The sequence below is a fragment of the Protomyctophum bolini genome, assembly GCF_963924005.1.
Source record: "Protomyctophum bolini genome assembly, chromosome: 16".
Taxonomy (NCBI): Eukaryota; Metazoa; Chordata; class Actinopteri; order Myctophiformes; family Myctophidae; genus Protomyctophum; species Protomyctophum bolini.
This window is the reverse complement of record NC_137877.1, coordinates 5,812,420-5,833,963: the sequence shown is the minus strand read 5'-3', so window position 1 is coordinate 5,833,963 and position 21,544 is coordinate 5,812,420. Positions and strand designations below refer to the sequence as shown.

Sequence of the window (21,544 nt, the reverse complement as noted above, 5' to 3'; positions counted from 1 at the left end):
ACACACACCTGCATTACTGGACGTATCGACACATGAGTATTAGGACCACATTGGGTGGTCAGCATGACTAGAGACCAGATTCCTGTACTGCAGTGTGTGTGTGATTGGGCTTACCTCGCTGAGGATAGCCCACACAGCCGAGTCCTTTAGGACGGAGAGCCGCAGTGCAACCACAGGATTGAAGGCGGGATCTACGGCCCCTTCTGCCACGCCCTTCTCAAACTGACCTGTACACACACACACACACACACACACACACACACACACACACACACACACACACACACACACACACACACACACACACACAATGGACACCCGAGTGTCAAGGTCACAAAAATGATCTGTCCCCACTCCCCAATACAAAAGAATGTAAAAGACAGGTAGAGAGTGAAAGATTGAGCAAGAACAGTAGAAAAACAAAAACACAAACACAGAGGAGGTGAAAAAACTAAAAACAGGGGGGGGGGGGGGGGGGGGGGAGTGTGAAATCTGATCCACCGATTTAGAGTATGTGAGCATTTATATGGATCTCAAGCCGTGTGAATATAAATAAATCATGAATGATCAAAAGATTGTGTCGGTTTTTTACCCACCGATTCTGTAAAACCGGTCCTCAGTTCGCTTGTATTTCTCTTTGGTCTGCAGCCCGGCATCCTGAAAAGCACAAAGATAAGAGACAAACAGCTGTAAACACTGTGTAATGGATGGCATGGCATGTGTACAAAAATGCCTCGCCTCTGGCACACACACTGCAGTGACTACAGCAAGGCATGCTCTTGATCTTGTCAATAGTCAGTCAATATGAGAGATGTGGTGGGGGGCGGGGATACATTCGTCCAATCAGACACAACATTTGGTGCACCGCAGCATTGAATTTCACTTAAGTTGGGCTTCCTCACCGAGAAGGGGAGAACTTCCACAGTGGTGTTCTCTATCCTGTCCCCCGGGTGCTCTTGGTTCCCACTGCGGAACAGGAACCTGCCAAAGCACATGATTACACAACTCAACTTCATATTCTACGTCCAGCAGAAATCACGTTGAATACCGTCGCTCTTTGGCCTGCATGTAAAAGGCCACATACTGTAGACAAACGGTCCGTTAGCATTATCAAAATGACCAGTTCTTCAGTCTGTTGCAAAATGGAAAGAGACACATATTTGAAAAGAAAAGGAAAAACATGGAGACTTACAAAGGGCGTAGAAAAAAAGAAAGATGGGTTTGCTAACGGCTGACATTGTCTCTAATCTGTATCTACACTGTAAGAACTGCCAGTGGCATTTGAGGCCATACAAAACACTTGAGGTCAGAAACTGGAGCAGCTAGCAGTCTAGATACTGTAAGTGAATTCCTAAGCGACAGAATGAGTGAAACCCACAAGAGTTACTCTCGGCATCTCTCCGTCTTTTATTAACTGTCGCCGTGCTCTTGTTCATGAGGTGGTTTCCATATTGCTTCTCCAGTCTCCACACAAGCAAACACTACACAAGCAAACGCTTCTTTTATCTTCATTGAACGATGGCGTAACGCTATAAGCCCACAAAGAATCGCGACGCAATGAGTTATGGGTATTTTCATGACAAAATGACATGCCTAAAAAAGGGACGGCAGGTGGTTAACAATGTCTGCACCTTGCTTTATATCCAGCTTGGTTTTCATGAATCCCCCACTATGAGCTCCCCTTTTCTTTACTGCATCTCTTGGCTGTCTTCCTTCTGAAACTGCAGCGAGTAGGAGGCTGCTCTGAGAGTGCCTATTTTAGAACTCTCTCATTAGCCCACCCTGATCCCCAGAGACGCGCACGCTGGAGCTGACCCTGAATCAGCGGGAGAAAAAGATGGAGAGAAGAGAGGACTGTGCAGCTTGTGTGTGTGTACGCACCTGCATTAACATTTGTTTGGTGAGGCCTCCCAGTCTCATAACAGTAACACACAAATGATATGCAAGGGTGCACATTCGCAAGGATCACGCCAACACATATTGCTTCCTACACACTCACCTCTCTATGCTAACAGGTCTGTCAAATTTGAAGAGAACGTAGTCAGTTGCTGTAGGAGTGATGGCCCAGAAGAAATCTTCACCTAGGTAAGTCTTCTCCAGCGTGTGGCCTTGGTACACCTGCAATGGTAAACGTTTATTTCTTACTTGTCTATTATCAATCACTGATTGCAGTATATTATTACTACTGCCTTTTGTTACAGTGCGCATGCCCCTCCTACGTATATTCAACTACAGTACAGTTTTCGTCTTACACAAACATTAAATTCCCATTGACAATGAATGGAGAATTTACGTCATATGTAGACGAGCAAATCGGCTATTTTGGTCCTACACAAACGATAAGAGCGCCCCTCACTTCACACTAGGGATGGAGCTTGATAACCGATGCCCGAAAAAACCCGATTGAGTACCCGTTATCAATAAGCTTTGGGCTTAGCAAGCCTGTTATCGAGCATAGCGGCCCATTTGGAACAGCAGTTGAAATAGTAATAGTAATAATTTACGGTTTAGAAGGAAGCGATGGATAGGATACACTCCTCTTCAAATTGTCCAAGACATACCATCACTTAGTTTAAGGTTACACATCGCCATTCGCCTCCACTGCTCCATCTAAAATTTGTGCCCGACATGGATCCAACTGTATATGTGATCGTTGCAGACAAGATCAAGCCACCCTTGCACAAGCTGAAAAAAAAAAAAAAAAAAGATCTACAAGCTCATAGCGCACCACCGAGTGGCGCGCTACGAGCTTGTAGGTCTGCTATTTTTTTTTTTTTTTAATCGTGAAAATGTGGCGCAAATCCTGACAGAAAACTGTCAGGACTTAGAAGACATTTTATACATTTTGACGTCAGGCCTAAATGGGTTGAATACAGTTTGGCAAATCAATATTTAAAACCTTCTCAGAATTATTCGACGTGCCCCATAGAACCCGCTATCACAACATATACAGTCCTTGTCTTGAGGCCATACCTTCATTGAAGTGCCCCATAGAACCCGCTATCACAAGACATACAGTACTTGTCTTGAGGCCATACCTTCATTGAAGTGCCCCATAGAACCCGCTATCACAAGACATACAGTACTTGTCTTGAGGCCATACCTTCATTGAAGTGCCCCATAGAACCCGCTATCACAACATATACAGTCCTTGTCTTGAGGCCATACCTTCATTGAAGTGCCCCATAGAACCCGCTATCACAAGACATACAGTACTTGTCTTGAGGCCATACCTTCATTGAAGTGGAGGCTTCAGATATACAGTACTTGTCTTGAGGCCGTACCTTCATTGAAGTGGAGGCTTCAGATATACAGTACTTGTCTTGAGGCCATACCTTCATTGACGTGGAGGCTTCAGATATACAGTACTTGTCTTGAGGCCTTCATACCTTCATTGAAGTGGAGGCTTCAGATATACAGTACTTGTCTTGAGGCCGTACCTTCATTGACGTGGAGGCTTCAGATATACAGTACTTGTCTTGAGGCCATACCTTCATTGAAGTGGAGGCTTCAGATATACAGTACTTGTCTTGAGGCCGTACCTTCATTGACGTGGAGGCTTCAGATATACAGTACTTGTCTTGAGGACATACCTTCATTGACGTGGAGGCTTCAGCCGGCGGGTTGACATGGATCTTGTGGAGCAGCGGCTTCAGGAAGTCTTTGTCCTGAACAAATAACAACAGGAAGTGAATGATCACAGCGGCAACAGCCCACGCTCAGATGTTGAAACGAGCAGGTTCAAAAAGGAGGTCAACAGTCGTCCGGGTCGAGACTCACAGTGAGCTTCTGGATCTTTCCGGCGAGAGAGGAATGGAGGCCCACGTGTTGGAACAGCGAGGGCCTGAAACGCACGCGCAGGCCGGACTTCTGGCGCTCACAGTGCTTCTGCATAATGACGGGGGAAAAAGTGGAATGATTTAACCCATTCTGACCTGAGATCAGATTCATACGAGGTTTCCACTGGACACACACTGGTCTGATTAACCCATTCTGACCTGAGATCAGATTTAAAAAAATGTCAGTCGTTCTTCGATTTTTCAAAAATAGCAGACCTACAAGCTCGTAGCGCGCCACTCGGTGGCGCGCTACGAGCTTGTAGATCTGCTATTTTTCAATAGCTAAAGCATAACATGATGCTAACACCAAAATGGGTTCCCGTTCAGAATGGGTTAAATACATCCAAGAATACCAAAAGAAACACCAACATCTGGCATCACAGGATATGCATACGTACGGCATCCTTCTCGGGATTGCAGACTTTCACCCAGAGAATGTGGTCCAGCAGCCAGTCGATTGGCTTCTCCTTGTAGAACATGAAGATGAACTCCACGATGAGGTTGAGGTCCGGAGCTTGGAACATCTTTCCTACGAGACCACACAGGAGGGTTTGGATCAGGTTCATAAACCACTGGATAATTAGGTGAGAGCTCATCAAAACCACTGAGAGAGCAAGGTACAACTCGAGCAACTCTTGATGTAAATAATGTAAGTGAAATAGGAGTCAATAGGAGTGTCCAGCAGAAGGCTTGTGTCTCTGAAAACACAGAAAGAAAAGCCTGGTGGATTCTTTTTAGTCGACATCAATGCATTCGTGAAATCTTCTAACAGATTTGATGTGCTTTGTCTCTCGTGTACCTAAGATAATGATTGCAACATATACTGTACGATATAGAGAAATGTTTGAGATGTCTGCAGGACGCCAACATCCCAAAAAAGACATTTTGATCAACAGTATAGGCAAATCTATTCTGGATTCATGACGACGTACCAATGAAGCCCAGCTGAGAGAACTCCAGGATCATCCAGTCCTCAGAGGACAGCTGCAGGGCAAAGTTCTTCATAGTCGCAAAGTAGTTGGGCTTGGCCACGATATCGTCCTCCAACTGTATGAGAAGAGTACGAAGCAAATGCATCAATGCGATCTAGGGAAGAGTTTTGGGGGTTGTGGGGGAGTCTGGGGAGTTGTGGGGGAGTCTGGGGAGTTGTTGGGGGGACACATGCATCGTAAGATCACCGTGAAAGATGGAACCCATAAAACTGGACCCATACACAGACTGGTGTTCCTTACAGCTTGGCTTTTAAACTCTTTAACTGCCGAGGGGAAACAAGCCCGTATGCACAGAGGCAAATTGAGAGCAGCCGAGATGAGCCAAAAAGACAGACGAGCTCTCTCGAGGCTTAAGAGGATTAGCCCGAGAGTGAGTGGAATTGGCTATGCTCTGAGAAGGAGTCATAACTCCTCAGCTCTGATGGGAGACTTTGCAACACCACCACCACCCACACACACACATGTACAGCACAGTACAATGGACAGTTTAGAAAGGCTCTCCTTTGAAGCGGTACAGTCTAAATTGGGCACGGCGTGCTGCAAAACTGACAGCGTGCGCACCGGCGGTAACAACTAACAAGCACAGCGTGCACTGTCACCCCACCCAGATCGGCAAAGATTGGAATGGGAAGAAGACTCGTGTCGGTGACATTCCATGTATTCCAAAGTCCCAGGGACCTACCTGGACGTAGTATACCCCTTTGCTGACGGCATACATCATGAGGAAGGAATAGTCCAGGTTCTGTTTGGTCCGCCATCTACGTAAACGAAGCAGAGATCACACGGAGGCTGAGCAATAGATCAATATTATATCGACATTGTAACAGGAGACTATACTGTAGTGTAGATCGTCTTTACGATATGTTTCACATTGTAAATCTCTTTATTTTCCCGTTTTTAAAAAGCAGTACGGTAATGCTATGTAGTGTTTGATCATTTTGCATTTACCCACTTGTTTAGGCATTTACTAATAATTATTTATCAAACTAACGCTATTGAGATATTTGGCAAAGAATATAGTGATATTTGATTTTATCCATATCACACAGCTCTAGTTCACACTCGTACACAGGTCTAATATAGCCTGCAATATTTTAGAGATAACCATTTGGGCTATATTGATATTATGATATTTACATGCAAGAAAAAGAAAAAACGTTAATTAGTAATGTGGCTATAATGACCAAGCAGGTACTGTAAACTAGAGGCATTCAATTTCACTCAGATAGTACAGCCTGAGTTCAGAAGATTTGTATCATTTTATTGTAACCTTTAAGAACTGGGAAAATACAAGACTACAGTATTACCATAAAATATGAGAGCAATATATACTGTCCAGGTCTAATATACTGTATAATTAAATATACACTCGTGGTAGTGGGACACAGGTGTGTGTGTGTGGTGCTAACAGGGGGCAGGTGTGAAAGCTGGCACAGGCACACACACACACACACACACACACACGTCCTACTCACTGTCTTTCTGACAGTATGATTCATTCAGACAAGTGCTATGCACATGTGCGCACTGTCTTTCTGACACAGTATGATTAATTCAGACACACACACACACACACACACACACACACACACACACACACGGTTGGGTGGCGCTGCAGTTTCAGTAGTGTGAGAATGTAATTATCATTAAGTGAGGGGATGGGCGCACACGCCCTATTCATTTAGTATTTGGATGCGAGGGTTGGAAGTTTCTTATTAATATTCCATGAAAGAAAGAAAAAAAAGAAGAAAAAAACAGAAACAATGATTGAACACCACGTTGGCCCACGTTGAACAATGTAATAACCGTTTATCCTCGGCAGTGCCAGCTTCTCCATCTCGTGCAACACGCCCACACAGAAACACACTGCACACACGCAGGCTTCTGGGCCCTGATACCATTATCAGTGGCCGACTGACAAACTGCGCCATAAACAGATTTCTAATGAGGCCGGGTGTCAGCCTGACTCCAAACAGAAGATAACCACAGAGGAGAAAGGCCGAGAGCTACACGGCGATGGGGCGAGAGATAAAGACACGGAGCGCAGTACAGAGAGAGAGAGAGAGAGAGAGAGAGAGAGAGAGAGAGAGTGGTAACGTGGATGCCCTTGAGCTGACTTTGTTAAGCGCCTGTGGAATACTAAGCACTCAAGGCGGCCTAAGCTCTCTCTCTCTCCATCACTACCTCCCTCTTCCCTCCTCCTGACTCATGCTTCCGCTGTTCTGCAAGAGCTTAGCCCTCCTCCATCTCTTCTGTCCCACCATGGGCTTCCCACGCTGCCTGCCAGGCCCCAAAACACACACACACACCCACACTTTTCAATAATGACTCGATATCCCTGGTGACTCTTCTGTCCATGGCTCAGCTCCAGTTCATAAGGTCCCTAAACCCATGTAATGTCTCACCTGACTCTCTCTCTGGAGTCTCCAAACGTCTCTTTGAGGTTGGTGAGGTCAGGGTAGTAGGTGGCCGGAGGAGAGATCACCTCAATCAGACCGGAGCTCAACTCTATGGAGAACCTGGGGGAAGGAAAAAAAAAAGGCGTCGGGTGAATGGATGGCGGTGGCATCGACAGAGGAACACATTTTGACTCTTTTGTGGGGCCGAGACAGGAACCGGTCGAATCATAAAAAGGATAGGAAATAGGTTTTTTTTGTTTGTGTGTCATGTGTGTGTCAGGAAGTGACTCACTCTTTCTCTAGACCGGCCACCACACTGTGAACATATTCTACGTCAGTCTGCGGAGACAAGAGTCACACAAAAACACAGGTGCACGCACACACGCACACACACGCACACACACACACACACACACACACACACATTAGTATGATGATACATTTGGTTTGCGAAGACTTTTAGTGCTGGACATACACCGTGCGTGTGTGAATGGGTCAACTCACCTCGCCTACATAAACGATAATAACACAGTCGAGTTTCTCCTCGGGCGACAGCTTGTCGATGAGTGAGCGCAGTGTCTCCGACAGATAGGACTTCACCTTCCGCTTCACCGTGGGGATGCCCATCACCATGGAGACTGTGGAAGGAAGGAGCAGGATGAGAACAGAGTCACAGAGATCATCCGACTACCTCCTTAGCCCATTCTGACCTGAGATCAGATTCTAAAAATGTCTTCTACATCCTGACAGTTTTCATTCTGACCTGAGATCATATTCTAAAAAATGTCAGTCGTTCTTCGATTTTTCAAAAATAGCAGACCTACAAGCTCGTAGCGCGCCACTCGGTGGCGCGCTATGAGCTTGTAGATCTGCTATTTTTCAATAGCTAAAGCATAACATGATGCTAACACCAAAATGGGTTCCCGTTCAGAATGGGTTAGATTCTAAGATAAAATGGAGCCTGGTATCTTGTAAGGCTTAGATAGAAGATACCAGGCTCCATTTCCGTCCCGCCGGCTAAACCCTAATCCCTAAACTTCTTTGCCTTTTTTTATTTTTACTATTTTTAAAAACTTTTTTTAATAGTTCAACTAGCCAATCTACATTGACACGTTGTGAGCTTGTAGACTGGCCATTTTAACTATTCAAAGATGTTTTGAAAAATAGTAAAAAAAAAAAAAAAGGCAAAGACGTTTAGGGAAGGGGTTTAGCGGTGACGAAAATGGAGCCCACTGTGTTTCCTGTGAAAATAGGAGATTTCTAATTGTGTGTGTGACTGTGTGTGTGTAGGGACTAAATTATTTTCGCTACCATGCCACCAAAATGTGGAACGCCCTACCAACAGCCATTAAGACATGCAAATCCCTTGACTCCTTCAAAACCGCTCTCAAAGGGCACCTACGGACGGCTGCAATTTGAAACTGGCCCCTGTAAAATCTGAATCCCCCCCACCGCCCCACCCCCTTATACTGTATACATTTCCTTTCCCTTTTTACCTCCTTACATGATTTCCTGTATTTTTGTATATTTGTTCGTCTCTAAATGTTATGACGAATTGAAAAAGTGTAATGCTTTATCAGTGTGTCGTCCAGAGTTAACAGTCTTTGTATTGAGTTGTGCTTTCATGTGTGAAATGTTATGTACCCAATGCTGCAAACTTTGTATCGAGTTGTGCCTTCATGTGAAATGTACCCATTCTACAAACTGTTAATAAATACTACAATCAATCAAAAGTGTGTGTGTGTGTGTGTGTGTGTGTGTGTGTGTGTGTGTGTGTGTGTCAGTGTGTTACTGTGAGTGAGAGAGAGAGGTCAATAGGTTCTGGTCCAGGTTATCCAACCCCAACTGATAGTGATACGCTGCTGACACTAAGGAGCAGGGGTCAAGTTCAACGGAGGACAGCGTGAACGAGAGAACAAACACACCCCCCCCCTTATAGACTGCTCTCCAAGATCACTCCATTTGACCCACTAGGAGACAAGCGCCACTTTGACTGGGAAGAATGGGAGAGAGTGTGGGTGAGTGTGAGTGTGAGAGCGGGAGAGAAGAAGAGTTAAGAGAGAATGGATGAGTGAGTGAGTCCATGGATGGAGTGTGAAACAACAAGAGGGGCAAGATAAGTAAGTTAGTACTGAGGGAGTTTATCCGACACTGAATCGCTCTGTTCTGAATCTCCTCTGGTACACAGGACCAGGAGAAAATAAATAAAAATAAAATGGAGAAAGATGGCAGCGTTAGATTACTTCCCTCTTATCTAGAGTTCTCGTTTTCATGCGTGGTTAATTGACAATTAAATCCTACGGTCGTCCTAGCAAAACATATTTTATATTATATATTCTGTACAACACGTAATAAATTGTTGATGCTTTGTGGTCGTAAAAGAAAATAAGTAAATTCAGCTTTTCGGGCTCTTTTGTGCAAAATGGGAGCGCATGCATGTTTTTGTGTGCAGATCTGTGTGTGTGTGTGTGTGTGTGTGTGTGTGACTGTGTGTATGTCTGCGTGTGTGCGTGCACAGGGTTAAAAAGGGGGAAAATATGTAGAGCAGCAGCAGACAATGGGTTGATCGGAGACGATGGGGGGGGGCCTCAAAAAAAAGCACAAAACAAACTTGTGTGTGGGAGGGGGGGGGGGGGGGGGGGGTGGAATGTAATGGTGAGAGAGTGGATCGTGAGAGAAAGGGTTGCAATTCTCCAGAGTGATCCATGCAGCGTGGAGAATCTGTCCCCCCTTCTTTCAACGTTGCTTGGCACTGCACGGGGCTCGCACCGCAGAGCAACACTCCCCACCACCACCACCACCACCACCACCACCAGAAAGTAGGTCGAGGATGAAAGGCGAGTGTGGGAGGAAGGGGAAAGAGACAAGAGAGTGACAGAATAAGGGAGGGTGGGAGACAGTGAGTGAGTGAGAACGCACGCAAGGAGGAGGACACAACTCTCAGACTACCGGTAAACCCCTCCTCCTCTCTCTCTCCCCCCTCGACTCGCTTTATCGGTCTGCCCTTTCAGCCGCTTACGGCCCTTTCATGTCATTCGGGGAAAAACAACAATCTACATTTCTCTGTCTGAACTTGAGCCTCTCAGACAGACAGGTGATATAGCAGGGACTGATTTCACCCAAACAAAAGAAATGGGAGTGGGCGCTTGTGTACGGTTCCAAAAATGTCCACATAAAAAAAACAAAAAAAAAACAACAACAACACCACTGAGGAAAAACTCCTCCTTACTCGACCCCAGCAGTGAATGGGTGCCCTTTTTGAGGGGCGCTTGCCCCTCCTATGTCCAGCTTTGAGGGTTTGTGTAAAAACCAGTGGTGTCATGCTTGTGGAACACAGTACCACCACGCCGTAGTACCAGTAATTGTTTGACGTGCACTCGCAGGGACGGAACGGAACGGTGCACGTGCGTGCACACTGCACAGGGCTTAAAGCCAAAAACAATCCCAAGACTGAAAATGTTTTTTTGCACTGATCTCATTAAATGACCCCTATGAGATCCTCAGGACTGAAATCTCAGTCCTCAGGACTGAGAACGTTAAGCCCTGCGTATAGATTCAAGAGAAGACGCACCAACCTTGCGTCGACAGACTTTCCAAGACACACCAAGTACTACCCAGTGGTCCAAGTTTACTGGCGCCCCCTCCTCTCTATTTTCACACCGTGTCAAGTACCGTGCCGAATTCAAATGGATCCTACTTTGCATAACAACAGCTTTTAACTGTTTATACATGAGCACACGTAGCATGCACACTTAGTAGCCAGTATGGCTCCAGTAGGCTATACTGCTGCTGTGTGTCGTTCTGCACACAAGAATGCCTCCACCTCCATCAAACAACAGATTCATTCGTCCAAAGCAAACTTTTTAGTTTCGCTAGTGTGCAGTAAAGATGTTTGTCTGACTATTTTAAGTCTACTTTTGTGTTTGTGTGTCTAAAACTCTCATAAACTATTTGTATTTGGCTATGCAGTGTGCATGCAGCGATGCGCACATGCACGTGTGCGTGACGTTCTGTGGTACCAGAAAAAAAAAATCATCATGACACCACTGGTAAAAAACAAACATTGTCCTAACACAAAACATTGAATGCCATTGACAATGAATGGCCAGTTTTTGAGTGTTTGTGCAAACGCAAACATTGAATGCCATTGACAATGAATGGCCAGTTTTTGAGTGTTTGTGTAAACTCAAACATTGAAGACAAAAGTGAGGACGCAAATTGTGATCGGCCGGAACGAGATGATGTATGATGATAAGAGCGCCCCTCACTTCACGCGGGGGTGATTTTCTTTTTAATACAAGGGCTGGGACGTTTGAGAGTGAGAAGACAGCCATGCAACAAGGTCAGTGTCATGAAACCATTGGAAATGCATTGAGGCGGCCAGGTGTCACACCTTAAGACACACAGAACACAAGTGTGACACCTTAAGTAAGTAAGTAGCCTTGCCGAGCCATGCGGCCCATAGGGCACTAAGGGCAGGAGCGGCGGAGCCTATCTCCTGTTTCTGTAGTGTGAGGGAGTTTGATGTACAAGTACACCCCCTGGACATGACGCTAGTATGTCGCAGGGATCCAACCCTTGATGCCGAGTGTCAAGCAGGGAGGCATTTTTAGAGTCTTTGGTATGACCCGGCCAGGGATTGAACCCCGACCTCCCAGTCGCAGGGTGGACACTCTAACCACAACGACACTGAGCTGGTGACACCTTTTAGACCTCACCTTAAAGGGGGTGTCAGTGATTTCAGTCAAAAACCCTTAGGTTTCGTTTTTGCCTTGGGACACAAGCTTTCATCCAATCAGGATAGAGAACAAAAACGAAACCTAAGGTTTTTTGACCCCCAGGGGTTAACTGGGGACAAGGAGGAACTCCTTATATGGTCAGCACACTCTATAGTAGAGAGGATTATCACAACAAAACAAAAAAATAAGTGATATTTGAATTAAGTGAAATCACTGACTCTACCTTTAAGGTGAGGCCTTAGTCAACAATGGAATTCTGACCTCACCTTAAGGTGAGGCCTTAGTCAACAATGGAATTCTGACCTCACCTTAAGGTGAGGCCTTAGTCAACAATGGAATTCTTCTGAAAACCTGTATGCAAATCATACAAACACTTCAACATTTCTAAAAATGTACAGCGAATACCACAAAAGCAGGCTAAAGGGCTAAACGGGGAGGGTTGAGGGGATAAAAGTTGAGAAAAACGCTGATATGAGGCTCATTTTGATTATTATAATGGGGTTGAAAACTGTCATGGCCCGAGGACAGTCTGGTGCAGAACAGGGTAATCTTTCTCTCGGACACTGTGCTCCGATTTTTACCCACAATCCTTAACTCAATATAATGGAAGTCGTGATGATGTCCTAATTTGCAGTGCACTACTATAAATATCTCAATGTCAGATATGCTTAGACCTGCAGAGAAACCAGGCAGAGAGTAAGGGGAAAAAAAGATACGAGCATGATAACGAGAGAGAGAGAGAGAGAGAGAGAGAGAGAGAGAGAGAGAGAGAGAGAGAGAGAGAGAGAGAGAGAGAGAGAATTAACCCAGACAGGAGAATAGCCGTACAACAGAGAATGGGAGATGTAATACTTTATCAAGCATGTCTGGATTACCTGCCTCAATTATACGGCTGGGTAATATTTTCAAAATCTAAATATCAATACCTTGATATTGAAAATGTGACAATACTTTGGGCTGGTACATTTTGGTAACCTATTATCACAATATCACAATATTACAATTTCCAAACCTCCAGACCATGTCTAACATCAACTTATTTAATCAACCTCAGATACTGACGCATACACTGCACAGTCAAATCCTCACAAAAAAACCCACTCACTACTCATCACGACAATTGCAGTACAACAAGGCAACAGACAGCAGCACTGTGCCATGGGATATCCAGAGTCTAGAGTGAATGTTTATCGGAGGATCTCTAGACAAGAAAAAGTCTGTCTTGCAAGTAACAGGTACCTTACCTAGCCGTCCCCCATAAGACCAAGCAGACTGGCAGAAGAGAGGAGAGATGGCAGAGATAGGGTCTGGCTTTTTTCCCCCCTCTCACCTCTTCTGGGAATAACTTGTACTCATGGATAACTGGGCTTTGATGAGATGAGGGAGGCCGCCGCCGGCCACAGACACAAACTTCTGTTTGTCCCCCCCCCCATCTTCTCCTCCTTTCCAATTTGTCTTGGGCCTCGGTTCTTCCCCTCAGACATTGTCACAAGGAATGAGAAACCGCCCCTTGAGTTGTCCTGCCCGCCAATTCATCCACTGAATGCAAAATTCTCACTCCCGAGGCTGGCTCCTACTTATTTATAATTATATAGACAAAAGGTATCCTTCCTCCAAGTAGTACTGCTTGTCAAAAACGTGAATTGCAGCTTAAAAAGAAAAGAATCCAAGGCACTCCGTCTTCGGTGAATTTATAATTATATATGTGTAGAAATCGAAGTCTTTATTATAGGGAATCATGGACCAGAGAGACCTTTTGTGATTGTCAATGCTTGCTATTTAGTGTGGTTGCCCTAACAGCCTAACAGGGCAACCAGACTATTGTTATTGTAAATGAGCGATACTTTGCCGCACTACTCCTCCCACAATTTTTGCCGCACACACTCGAGCCATTATGTCAAATTGACCGGCTTCATCGGGAATCGTGTGCTTGTATTTTGCTAAGAGATCCGTTGTATAGTTTAATTGATATTAATTAATTAGTTCTCCATAGACTTATAATGGGGAAATCGAAGACTAAATGTAAGTATTTCTTTCCATTGGAGAGTGGAGACTGTAAGCGCCATATTTACAAGACTTGGGAGGGAGGTTCATAATAATTATGAAAATTAATTGAAAAGGAATTACATCAGTCGGCCTCATGGTGGCGCTATAACAGCCCACTTTACGCTTTCCCCTATAACTCTTGAACCGTAAGTCGTACAATCAAATTCTCTTTTTCCATGGATTCCTTTGGTCATGATGCATTTCCACATTTTCGTCAGGAAAGAAATTCCTGCAAATTTGAATTTTCTCCAAAACACACTTTTGGCTTCTCCTCCTACAGATTTTGTAAATGTATTGGAAATTGGAGTCAAGTAAAGTACAAATACCTCAAAATTGTACTTAAGTACAGTATTTGAGTAAATGTACTTATTTACTTTCCACCACTGGGTTAACGGCAGGAGGATGAGTTAACAAAACGTCAACAAAGAGAGAAGTATATGACCAAGCTGTCCGTCTGATGACACAAAAGATTACAAAAGAAAGGAGAGAGTATGTATAACTAAGACACAGAAGTGGTCAATGTTATCCTCAACTTCATATTGACATCTGTTGTCCAGATCATATCTCGCTGCAGGGCTGAATCATTCAGGCCGCGGTAGTCAAGTCATACACCCAGCCAGGCCACCCATTTTACCCACACACGTGTACGTTTGGATTACAACGTACAGAGCCATAGAGTATAGACAGAGTTGCGACATTGAGGGCGCAGAAAACAGCCCGGTCACATGGTATGTATTCTGTCAGAGCGATCGTTTTTAACTCAATCTTTGCTTCATGGGGGGTCCCTGGAACAACATATTTTCAGATGGGGGTCGGCGGCCAATTACATATATTTTTGGGGTCCTTGACATGAAAAACTTTAAGAATGACTGACATAGAAACATAGGGTTTTCAGAAAACTGACATTTGCAGAAATGTCTTCAGGTCTAAATGGGACCGGACCACATCTCCATGATATGATCTACTGCACCACGGATATGTCAACATGAAGTTGAAATAGTTCTCTCTTTTTGTATCTTTTTGTCATCAGTTTCCTCCTTTAAGTGAAAGAAAAGTAGTGTCAAAATATCTTTTGTATATTCGGTTTCAAAACAGGCCGTATAGTAGCTTTTCGTGCTGGGGTAGTTATGCATGATCACAGGGGTGACGTGACATTGTAATTGGCTGGCAATATTAGTGGGAGGGGCCTATGTAAGCGACTGTGGCAACCACACTTTGCAATTTTGAAAAATTGCGACCTTTCTAGTTCTAATGTGTGTTTGTGTTTGGTGATCTTAACCACAATCACACAACTGAAGGTTTCACACACACACACACACACACACACACGACCACATGATTATGACATTCACTGCCACGTGTACAGATAATTTAATTTGCAGTCACTTAACCACTTAAGCCCTATTTTCTAACGATTCACCCCCCCCCCCCCCCCCCCCGCAGCAATTATGTTCTACAAGCTCGCAATGCATCGTAATGTTGTGAGCTTTACTTGTGTATGTGCCAAATCTTTATTTAAAAAATAAAAAAATCATTCAGTGTACACTGACATGTCAGTTCATATCTTATGTTGTAAGCCTTTATGTTTCAACTATGCTTTGTTGAGCTCATTTACAAAAAAGGCCCTATATAACTCATTTTGGGGGGAATTTGTCTCTCGAGACAAACTGTCGACTCTACTGGGTTTCCAGATTGGGGCAAGGACTGTCTAAAGAGGACGGGACGCGAAGACCGTAAGGGCGCCGCCATGTTGCGCACATGGTGCTCCATGGAAGGAAAGAAACATGCAGCAGTTGAGACCAAGGAAGCTGAACGAGGAAGTGTTGGCTGCATAAAGCCCATTATTGCGCATGTTTCTTTCCTTCCATGGAGCACCATGTGAGCAACATGGCGGCGCCCTTACGGTCTTCGCGTCTCGTCCTTTTTAGACAGTCCTTGGATTGGGGGACATAAAAATAAACCCAATGTTCTAACTACGATCGTTAATGTAGTGGGTACAGCTTTTGGAACTTTTGCAACTCCTGTGGCGGTGGCTGTGTGTCAGGATATCACGTCAAGATGTACCCAGACGTAGTGTGGACCAAATCAAATAATTCAATTGTGTGTGTGTGTGTGTGTGTGTGTGTGTGTGTGTGTGTGTGTGTGTGTGTGTGTGTGTGTGTGTGTGTGTTCCTCACCTCCGGTGCGTCCCATGCCAACCTGTACAGCAGGGTGCAGGCTGCCCTCATTGTTGAGTAGATGAGGCAGGTGGTGGTAGATATTTGGCACCTGTAGAGGTTTTCGACTGGCTAGTTCCTTCAGCAGTTTCTGTGTCTCATCTACAATGTAAATAAACAGGTCTTTGTCGGTTAGTTTATCATTCAAGAGACAATCTATAGATCCAAAGGATCCAAAGCAATAGGGCTGTTGCTTTGAAAAAGTCCTGAGATCTATACGTGTGCAGTAGAAGCAATTTTTATTTATTGAAGCCGCTACATCTTCTGCTGCTACATTCTCGTTTTCAAATTGCTTTTGATTGTGACTTGCTATATGTTGTTTTTTTAACCTTGTACTGTACAGCACTTTGGAACATGGTTTTGAAAGGTGCTACTGTATATAAATAAAGTTCATACAGCTACAAGACCTGTTTGGTGACTTTGTGATATTCTAATATGTTCTGTTGTCACACCACACTGTTAAGAGTAAGTGCAATAATTTCTCTTGCACAGTAACTTTACTTTTTGGGCTTTTTTAATGTCGATTTAGCCTTTTTTTTAAACATAGATTTAGAGGAATACAGATATCCCGCCCTAGAAAGAAATCCCCATAATCTCAGTGGAAATGGGGGAAAGTCTGATTGTTAAGACTGGAATTAGGGAAAAGTAGTTAAAACCATTCCATGACCACCCCATGCCCACACACACACACACACACACACACACACACACACTCTCTCTCTCTCTCTCTCTCTCCCTCTCTCGCACACAGACGCACACACATTCACTAGGTAGCGGTCTCTCCCCCCTTTTAACTGCACGCTGTGGGCACACTGGCAGAGAGCTTACCTCGCAGGGTTTCACAGACACACACGGACTCACGGTCACGGAGCTGGCGGAGGAGTTGGTCCCTACTAAATAATTCGACATCGGTCGAATTAAGTTAATAATAAAAACTGGATCGGACAGAGTGTGTGTCCAGGGTACTATCATTTTGGATGTACTGTATAACAGAACATTATTTAATCTTAGTCAAAAAAAGGTATCTTTCCTTCAAGTTGTACTGCTTAATTCCCAAAAGTGCAGACTTTCAAAGAATAAAGGAATCCAAGGCACTCTGTCTTCGGTGAAAATATTAGATTCCTATAATTTATTGATGAGTCAGGGTCTATCTCAGATAGACCCTGACGAAGACCTTTTGGTCGAAACGCGCAGGTCCTGTTTTTTAATTGCCTCGCTCATCAATAAATGATATGAATCTTTTTTCACCAAAAGACGGAGTGCCTTGGATTCCTTTTTTCTTTGCAAGTCTGCAATTTACACCTTCTGGGAATGAAGCAGTATACAACTTCAAGGAAAGAAACTTTTTTTTTGTCTGTGGTCCTACCTGCATTACCAAAGAGCACCCATCTAAGAAGAGCCACTAACGGATGCCTGCAGCGCTTCCATTTCTCCATACTTACATTATTTAATCTTATTATGATCTGCTGTCTGGCGACATGGGAGACCGATAGCAGCAGCCTAAATGATCAATGATGAACCGAACATGCACTTCTGCTTTCACAAACAGATAAGGGGGGGGGGGGGGGTTAAACCTTTATTTAACCAGTAAAAACCACATTGAGACTGAAGTCTCTTTTACAAGTGTGAACTGGCCAAGACAAGAGGCAAAATAAGTGACACAGCTCTGCCAGTAACAAAAAAATACACAACAACCAAGAGGTGCAAGCATGATCAAAGGAGGGCTGAATTAGGGCTCCAGCTGGAGTCCTGAGAGCACTTGACAAAGCTTACATTATTTGCTAACATGCGTGAGAGTATAGTGAAGGGAGTAGTGATCTACTTTAACCAATATAGGAACAGTTATTTCCACAGGGCAGTAGTGTGTGAGTGCAAGTGTGCGTGTACAGTGTGTGCGTGTTCGTGTGCGTGTGTGCACATGTACAGTGTGTGTGTGTGTGTGTGTGTGTGTGGAATCCATTAGATGGCAAGGAATAAGAAACACTCAAAATTCCACAGAATGGCCCATTCAGGGTTACATTAAGGATACAAATAAGCTTTCAGGGTTTTCCCTTTTAAAACGCTCTAGGGAAGCTGCGTTGACGTCTATGAGCCTTTTGTGTGAACGAGACATGAGTGCGCTTCTTACCAGAGAAGTTGGTGAGGGCATCTTTGCTGCCATTCGTCTCCGCGATGGCGCGTCTGAACTGCTCCAGAATGTTGTTGAGCTCGGAGGACCGCTGCAACGTCCTGTGTTCGGCCACACGGAGGCGCTCTTTCAGGGCATGGAACTCCCGCTGGTATGCTACCAGCTTCTCTGTTGTCAGAAGGAACAACGAAAGAATGCTTGAGGATGATTGTTAACTTGTTTGTCCACAACAACCCCTAACCCTTCCAAAGCCACATCCTATGTTAATCATAATATTTGAAACCTTGTATGTATCATATTGAAACCATAATGAATTGCATTTTTATAGCGCTTTTCCAAGTGCTCAAAGCGCTTTACAATGGTTCATTCATTCATACATTTGGGAGGTGAAGCGGCGAACAGTCGACGCCAGCGTCCTCACTTCCCACATTCACACACCAATGGTGGCGAGCTCACACCGACCGACTCATTGGAGGCAATGTAGGGTTCAGTGTCTTGCCCAAGGACACTTCGATATGTGGACAGGAGGAGCCGGGATTCGAACCGCCGACCCAGGGATCATTGGACGACCTGCTCTACCTCCTGAGCCACAGCCGCCCGCCATGACTGTCTGGATCAACTTGCCTAGTGATATTACAAGGACACTTGCCTGTTTGTTTCTTACAAAGCGACTGTATGAGAAGGCCAGTTCCTACTATTAAAGTCTTATCAGGGCACAGGCTGTGTGGGTGGTTGGGCTGTTCAGAACAAAAGGTTGAAGGGAGAGGTCTTTAAAGCTGGGGGGAGTTGTGGTCTGTTGTTGGTGGGTTGAGGTGGAGATTATTAGTGATGAAAAATGTGCGTGTACTGTAGATCTTCTGTTTGCATCCATTCACCAGAGATGCCCACGAGTCTCTGAGCTCGAGTCCGAGTCACATGTACGGTAGCCTGGGGTCCACCTACAGTATGTTTTCTATGGCAGCTCCCGGCAAGATCTGCCGGGAGAATCTAGACGCAGCTGCACGACATGAGTCTAATTAATTAAAGCGACAGAGACGATCAGAAATCAGCAGAGAGTGATCGACGTTTGCGCTACTCTATGCCGAATTGAAGTGGACTCGGACAGAGACTTATTTTTTCTCCCTGGAAATAAAAACGTCAGAGTTTCCGAGGCTACATGTATGGCGACTCAAGTGCCAGTCTGACTCGGAGTCCCCATTCCTGCCATTCACATACAACTTAGAGCAGCCTGGGGGTGCAGTGTGCACAAAAACATTTTCAACCCCGAAATATGCTCTTCATGATCCAGTGAAGTGAGTCAGTGCACTCGGGACAATATAAATCTAGGTTTTCTTCAGAGAACTCGAACTCAATGTTATTTATATAAGTGTTTTTGTAAAAATGTCAAGGCACACCAAAGACCACTCTTAAAAGTATACAAGTTAAAGCTGCCATCTGTAAGGTTATCCTGGTGAAGAGGGGCACCCAGAACTAGAACACCCAGGACTTTAACACGGATCTCTGCGGGCGTTATCATGTGAGACCAAATATTTACCACTCATCCATGAAGGAATCCCTGGATCGCAGCTTCAATGTAACAAAAACCAGTAATCAACAAACCAGTAACAAAGAAATTACTTGTGGTATGTTTAAGAGTGAACATTTTTGTTATGAATAGTCCATGGCCATCCAATGACGCCAATATGTAACTTGATACATCTTGTTGTTGTCCCAATATAAATCATGTTCCATCATTATTGACACAAGATGCATCCGTTATATCCTACAGTAAGGTCATCCTTATTCTTATACTATTACGTTCTGTTCTTTCTATGTACAGTACAGAGAAGGAGAAGTGCGCACACACTACAGTCTTTGCTCCAACAGTGTTTATTTTTGTTAAAACACCGACATTATTCAGGACACGACGTGTCCGTGAGCGGCCTTCATCAGGTGACAGTAATCAGTATAATGACAACTTCCCTTATATTATAGACTTATAGTCGTCACGTCACATGACAAACCCCCACAGTGCTATAAAGTGAATAACCACAACAAGCAAGGTCACAAAATTACAAAATGTAAAACAATTGCTGGTATTGAGCATGTTACGGACCGTTTAAATATGTTTTTATACATTTAAGATTTTGCATTTTATTTAATTTTTAAGAATGAATTCTGACGACTATAATATAAGGGAGGTTGTCATCGCGAACGCAATGAGCACTTACTATGAGACCTAGCAGATCATGTCTGTCTGTGTGTCTGTCCCGCTATCCAAATATGGAGTGTGTTGCATCAGCAATCACTCAGCTCCACATATACAGTAACAGCGGGACAGACACACAGACAGACAGACAGACAGACAGACAGGGTCTCAGCTGCGTTCGCTTCCCGCGTTTGCGCGTCTTACTGGTCATATACTGATGATTACTGTCACCTGATGCCGAAACGTCGTGTCCTGAATAATGTCTGTGTTTTAGCAAAAATAAGTTACTGTTGGAGCGAAGACTGTGTGCAGACTTCTCCTTATCTCTGTATGCATCTACCTTTTGTCCAGCACCAGCGAGGAACTGGATGTGCGCAAGCCACCTGCTTTTTAAACTGTTCTCATAACGTCTGTTCTGGTCACATCATGCCATGTGTCCCAACTCCAACTGTATATGTATTCTCTGTGTGTATGTAATAAACTCTCTGAACCCGTCGCATGATTGCCTAAGCCCTATGCCATGTGTCACCTACTCATCTTGTTCTTCCGGGCCTACTGCTTTACAATGTAAAGCAGTTTACAATGTTTATGTTTATGTACAATGTTTACAAAAGTTTACAATGTAAAGCAGCGCTTTACAATACTGTACTTCAACTGAATTGTCACAGAGCACCCAGTACTGTATACTGTATTACCGTTATGACCACACCGATACGGGGATCAGTCACAACACATCAACTACTTGTTAAATGTTGTTGCTAGTACCACCAAGTCTTTTTTCACTATACTTTTGGCTCATGTAATTGCATTACCATTCAAATGTTGCCAAACCCAAAAGATGTCTCCCATGACCCACACAGTTTGTATATGGATCATTGTCTTAACCCATTCTGAACGGGAACCCATTTTGGAGTTAGCATCATGTTATGCTTTAGCTATTGAAAAATAGCAGATCTACAAGCTCATAGCGCGCCACCGAGTGGCGCGCTATGAGCTT

General features: G+C 44.4%; 1 protein-coding gene across 1 annotated transcript in view; it reads right to left on the bottom strand.

Annotated features, from left to right (window-relative positions):
• Positions 1 to 21,544, bottom strand: part of mgat4a (alpha-1,3-mannosyl-glycoprotein 4-beta-N-acetylglucosaminyltransferase A) — a 37,421-nt gene that overhangs the window by 2,791 nt on the left and 13,086 nt on the right. Inside the window, exons 2-15 of the mRNA XM_080785484.1 lie at positions 18,360 to 18,527; positions 16,193 to 16,333; positions 7,735 to 7,868; positions 7,523 to 7,569; positions 7,237 to 7,350; positions 5,514 to 5,589; positions 4,772 to 4,886; positions 4,238 to 4,368; positions 3,781 to 3,888; positions 3,594 to 3,668; positions 2,000 to 2,118; positions 903 to 981; positions 597 to 657; positions 115 to 227 (exon numbers count right to left, since the gene is read on the bottom strand). Of these exons, the coding sequence (XP_080641610.1) occupies positions 115 to 227; positions 597 to 657; positions 903 to 981; positions 2,000 to 2,118; positions 3,594 to 3,668; positions 3,781 to 3,888; positions 4,238 to 4,368; positions 4,772 to 4,886; positions 5,514 to 5,589; positions 7,237 to 7,350; positions 7,523 to 7,569; positions 7,735 to 7,868; positions 16,193 to 16,333; positions 18,360 to 18,527 (1,481 nt within the window). The remainder of the gene's footprint in view (positions 1 to 114; positions 228 to 596; positions 658 to 902; positions 982 to 1,999; positions 2,119 to 3,593; positions 3,669 to 3,780; positions 3,889 to 4,237; positions 4,369 to 4,771; positions 4,887 to 5,513; positions 5,590 to 7,236; positions 7,351 to 7,522; positions 7,570 to 7,734; positions 7,869 to 16,192; positions 16,334 to 18,359; positions 18,528 to 21,544) is intronic.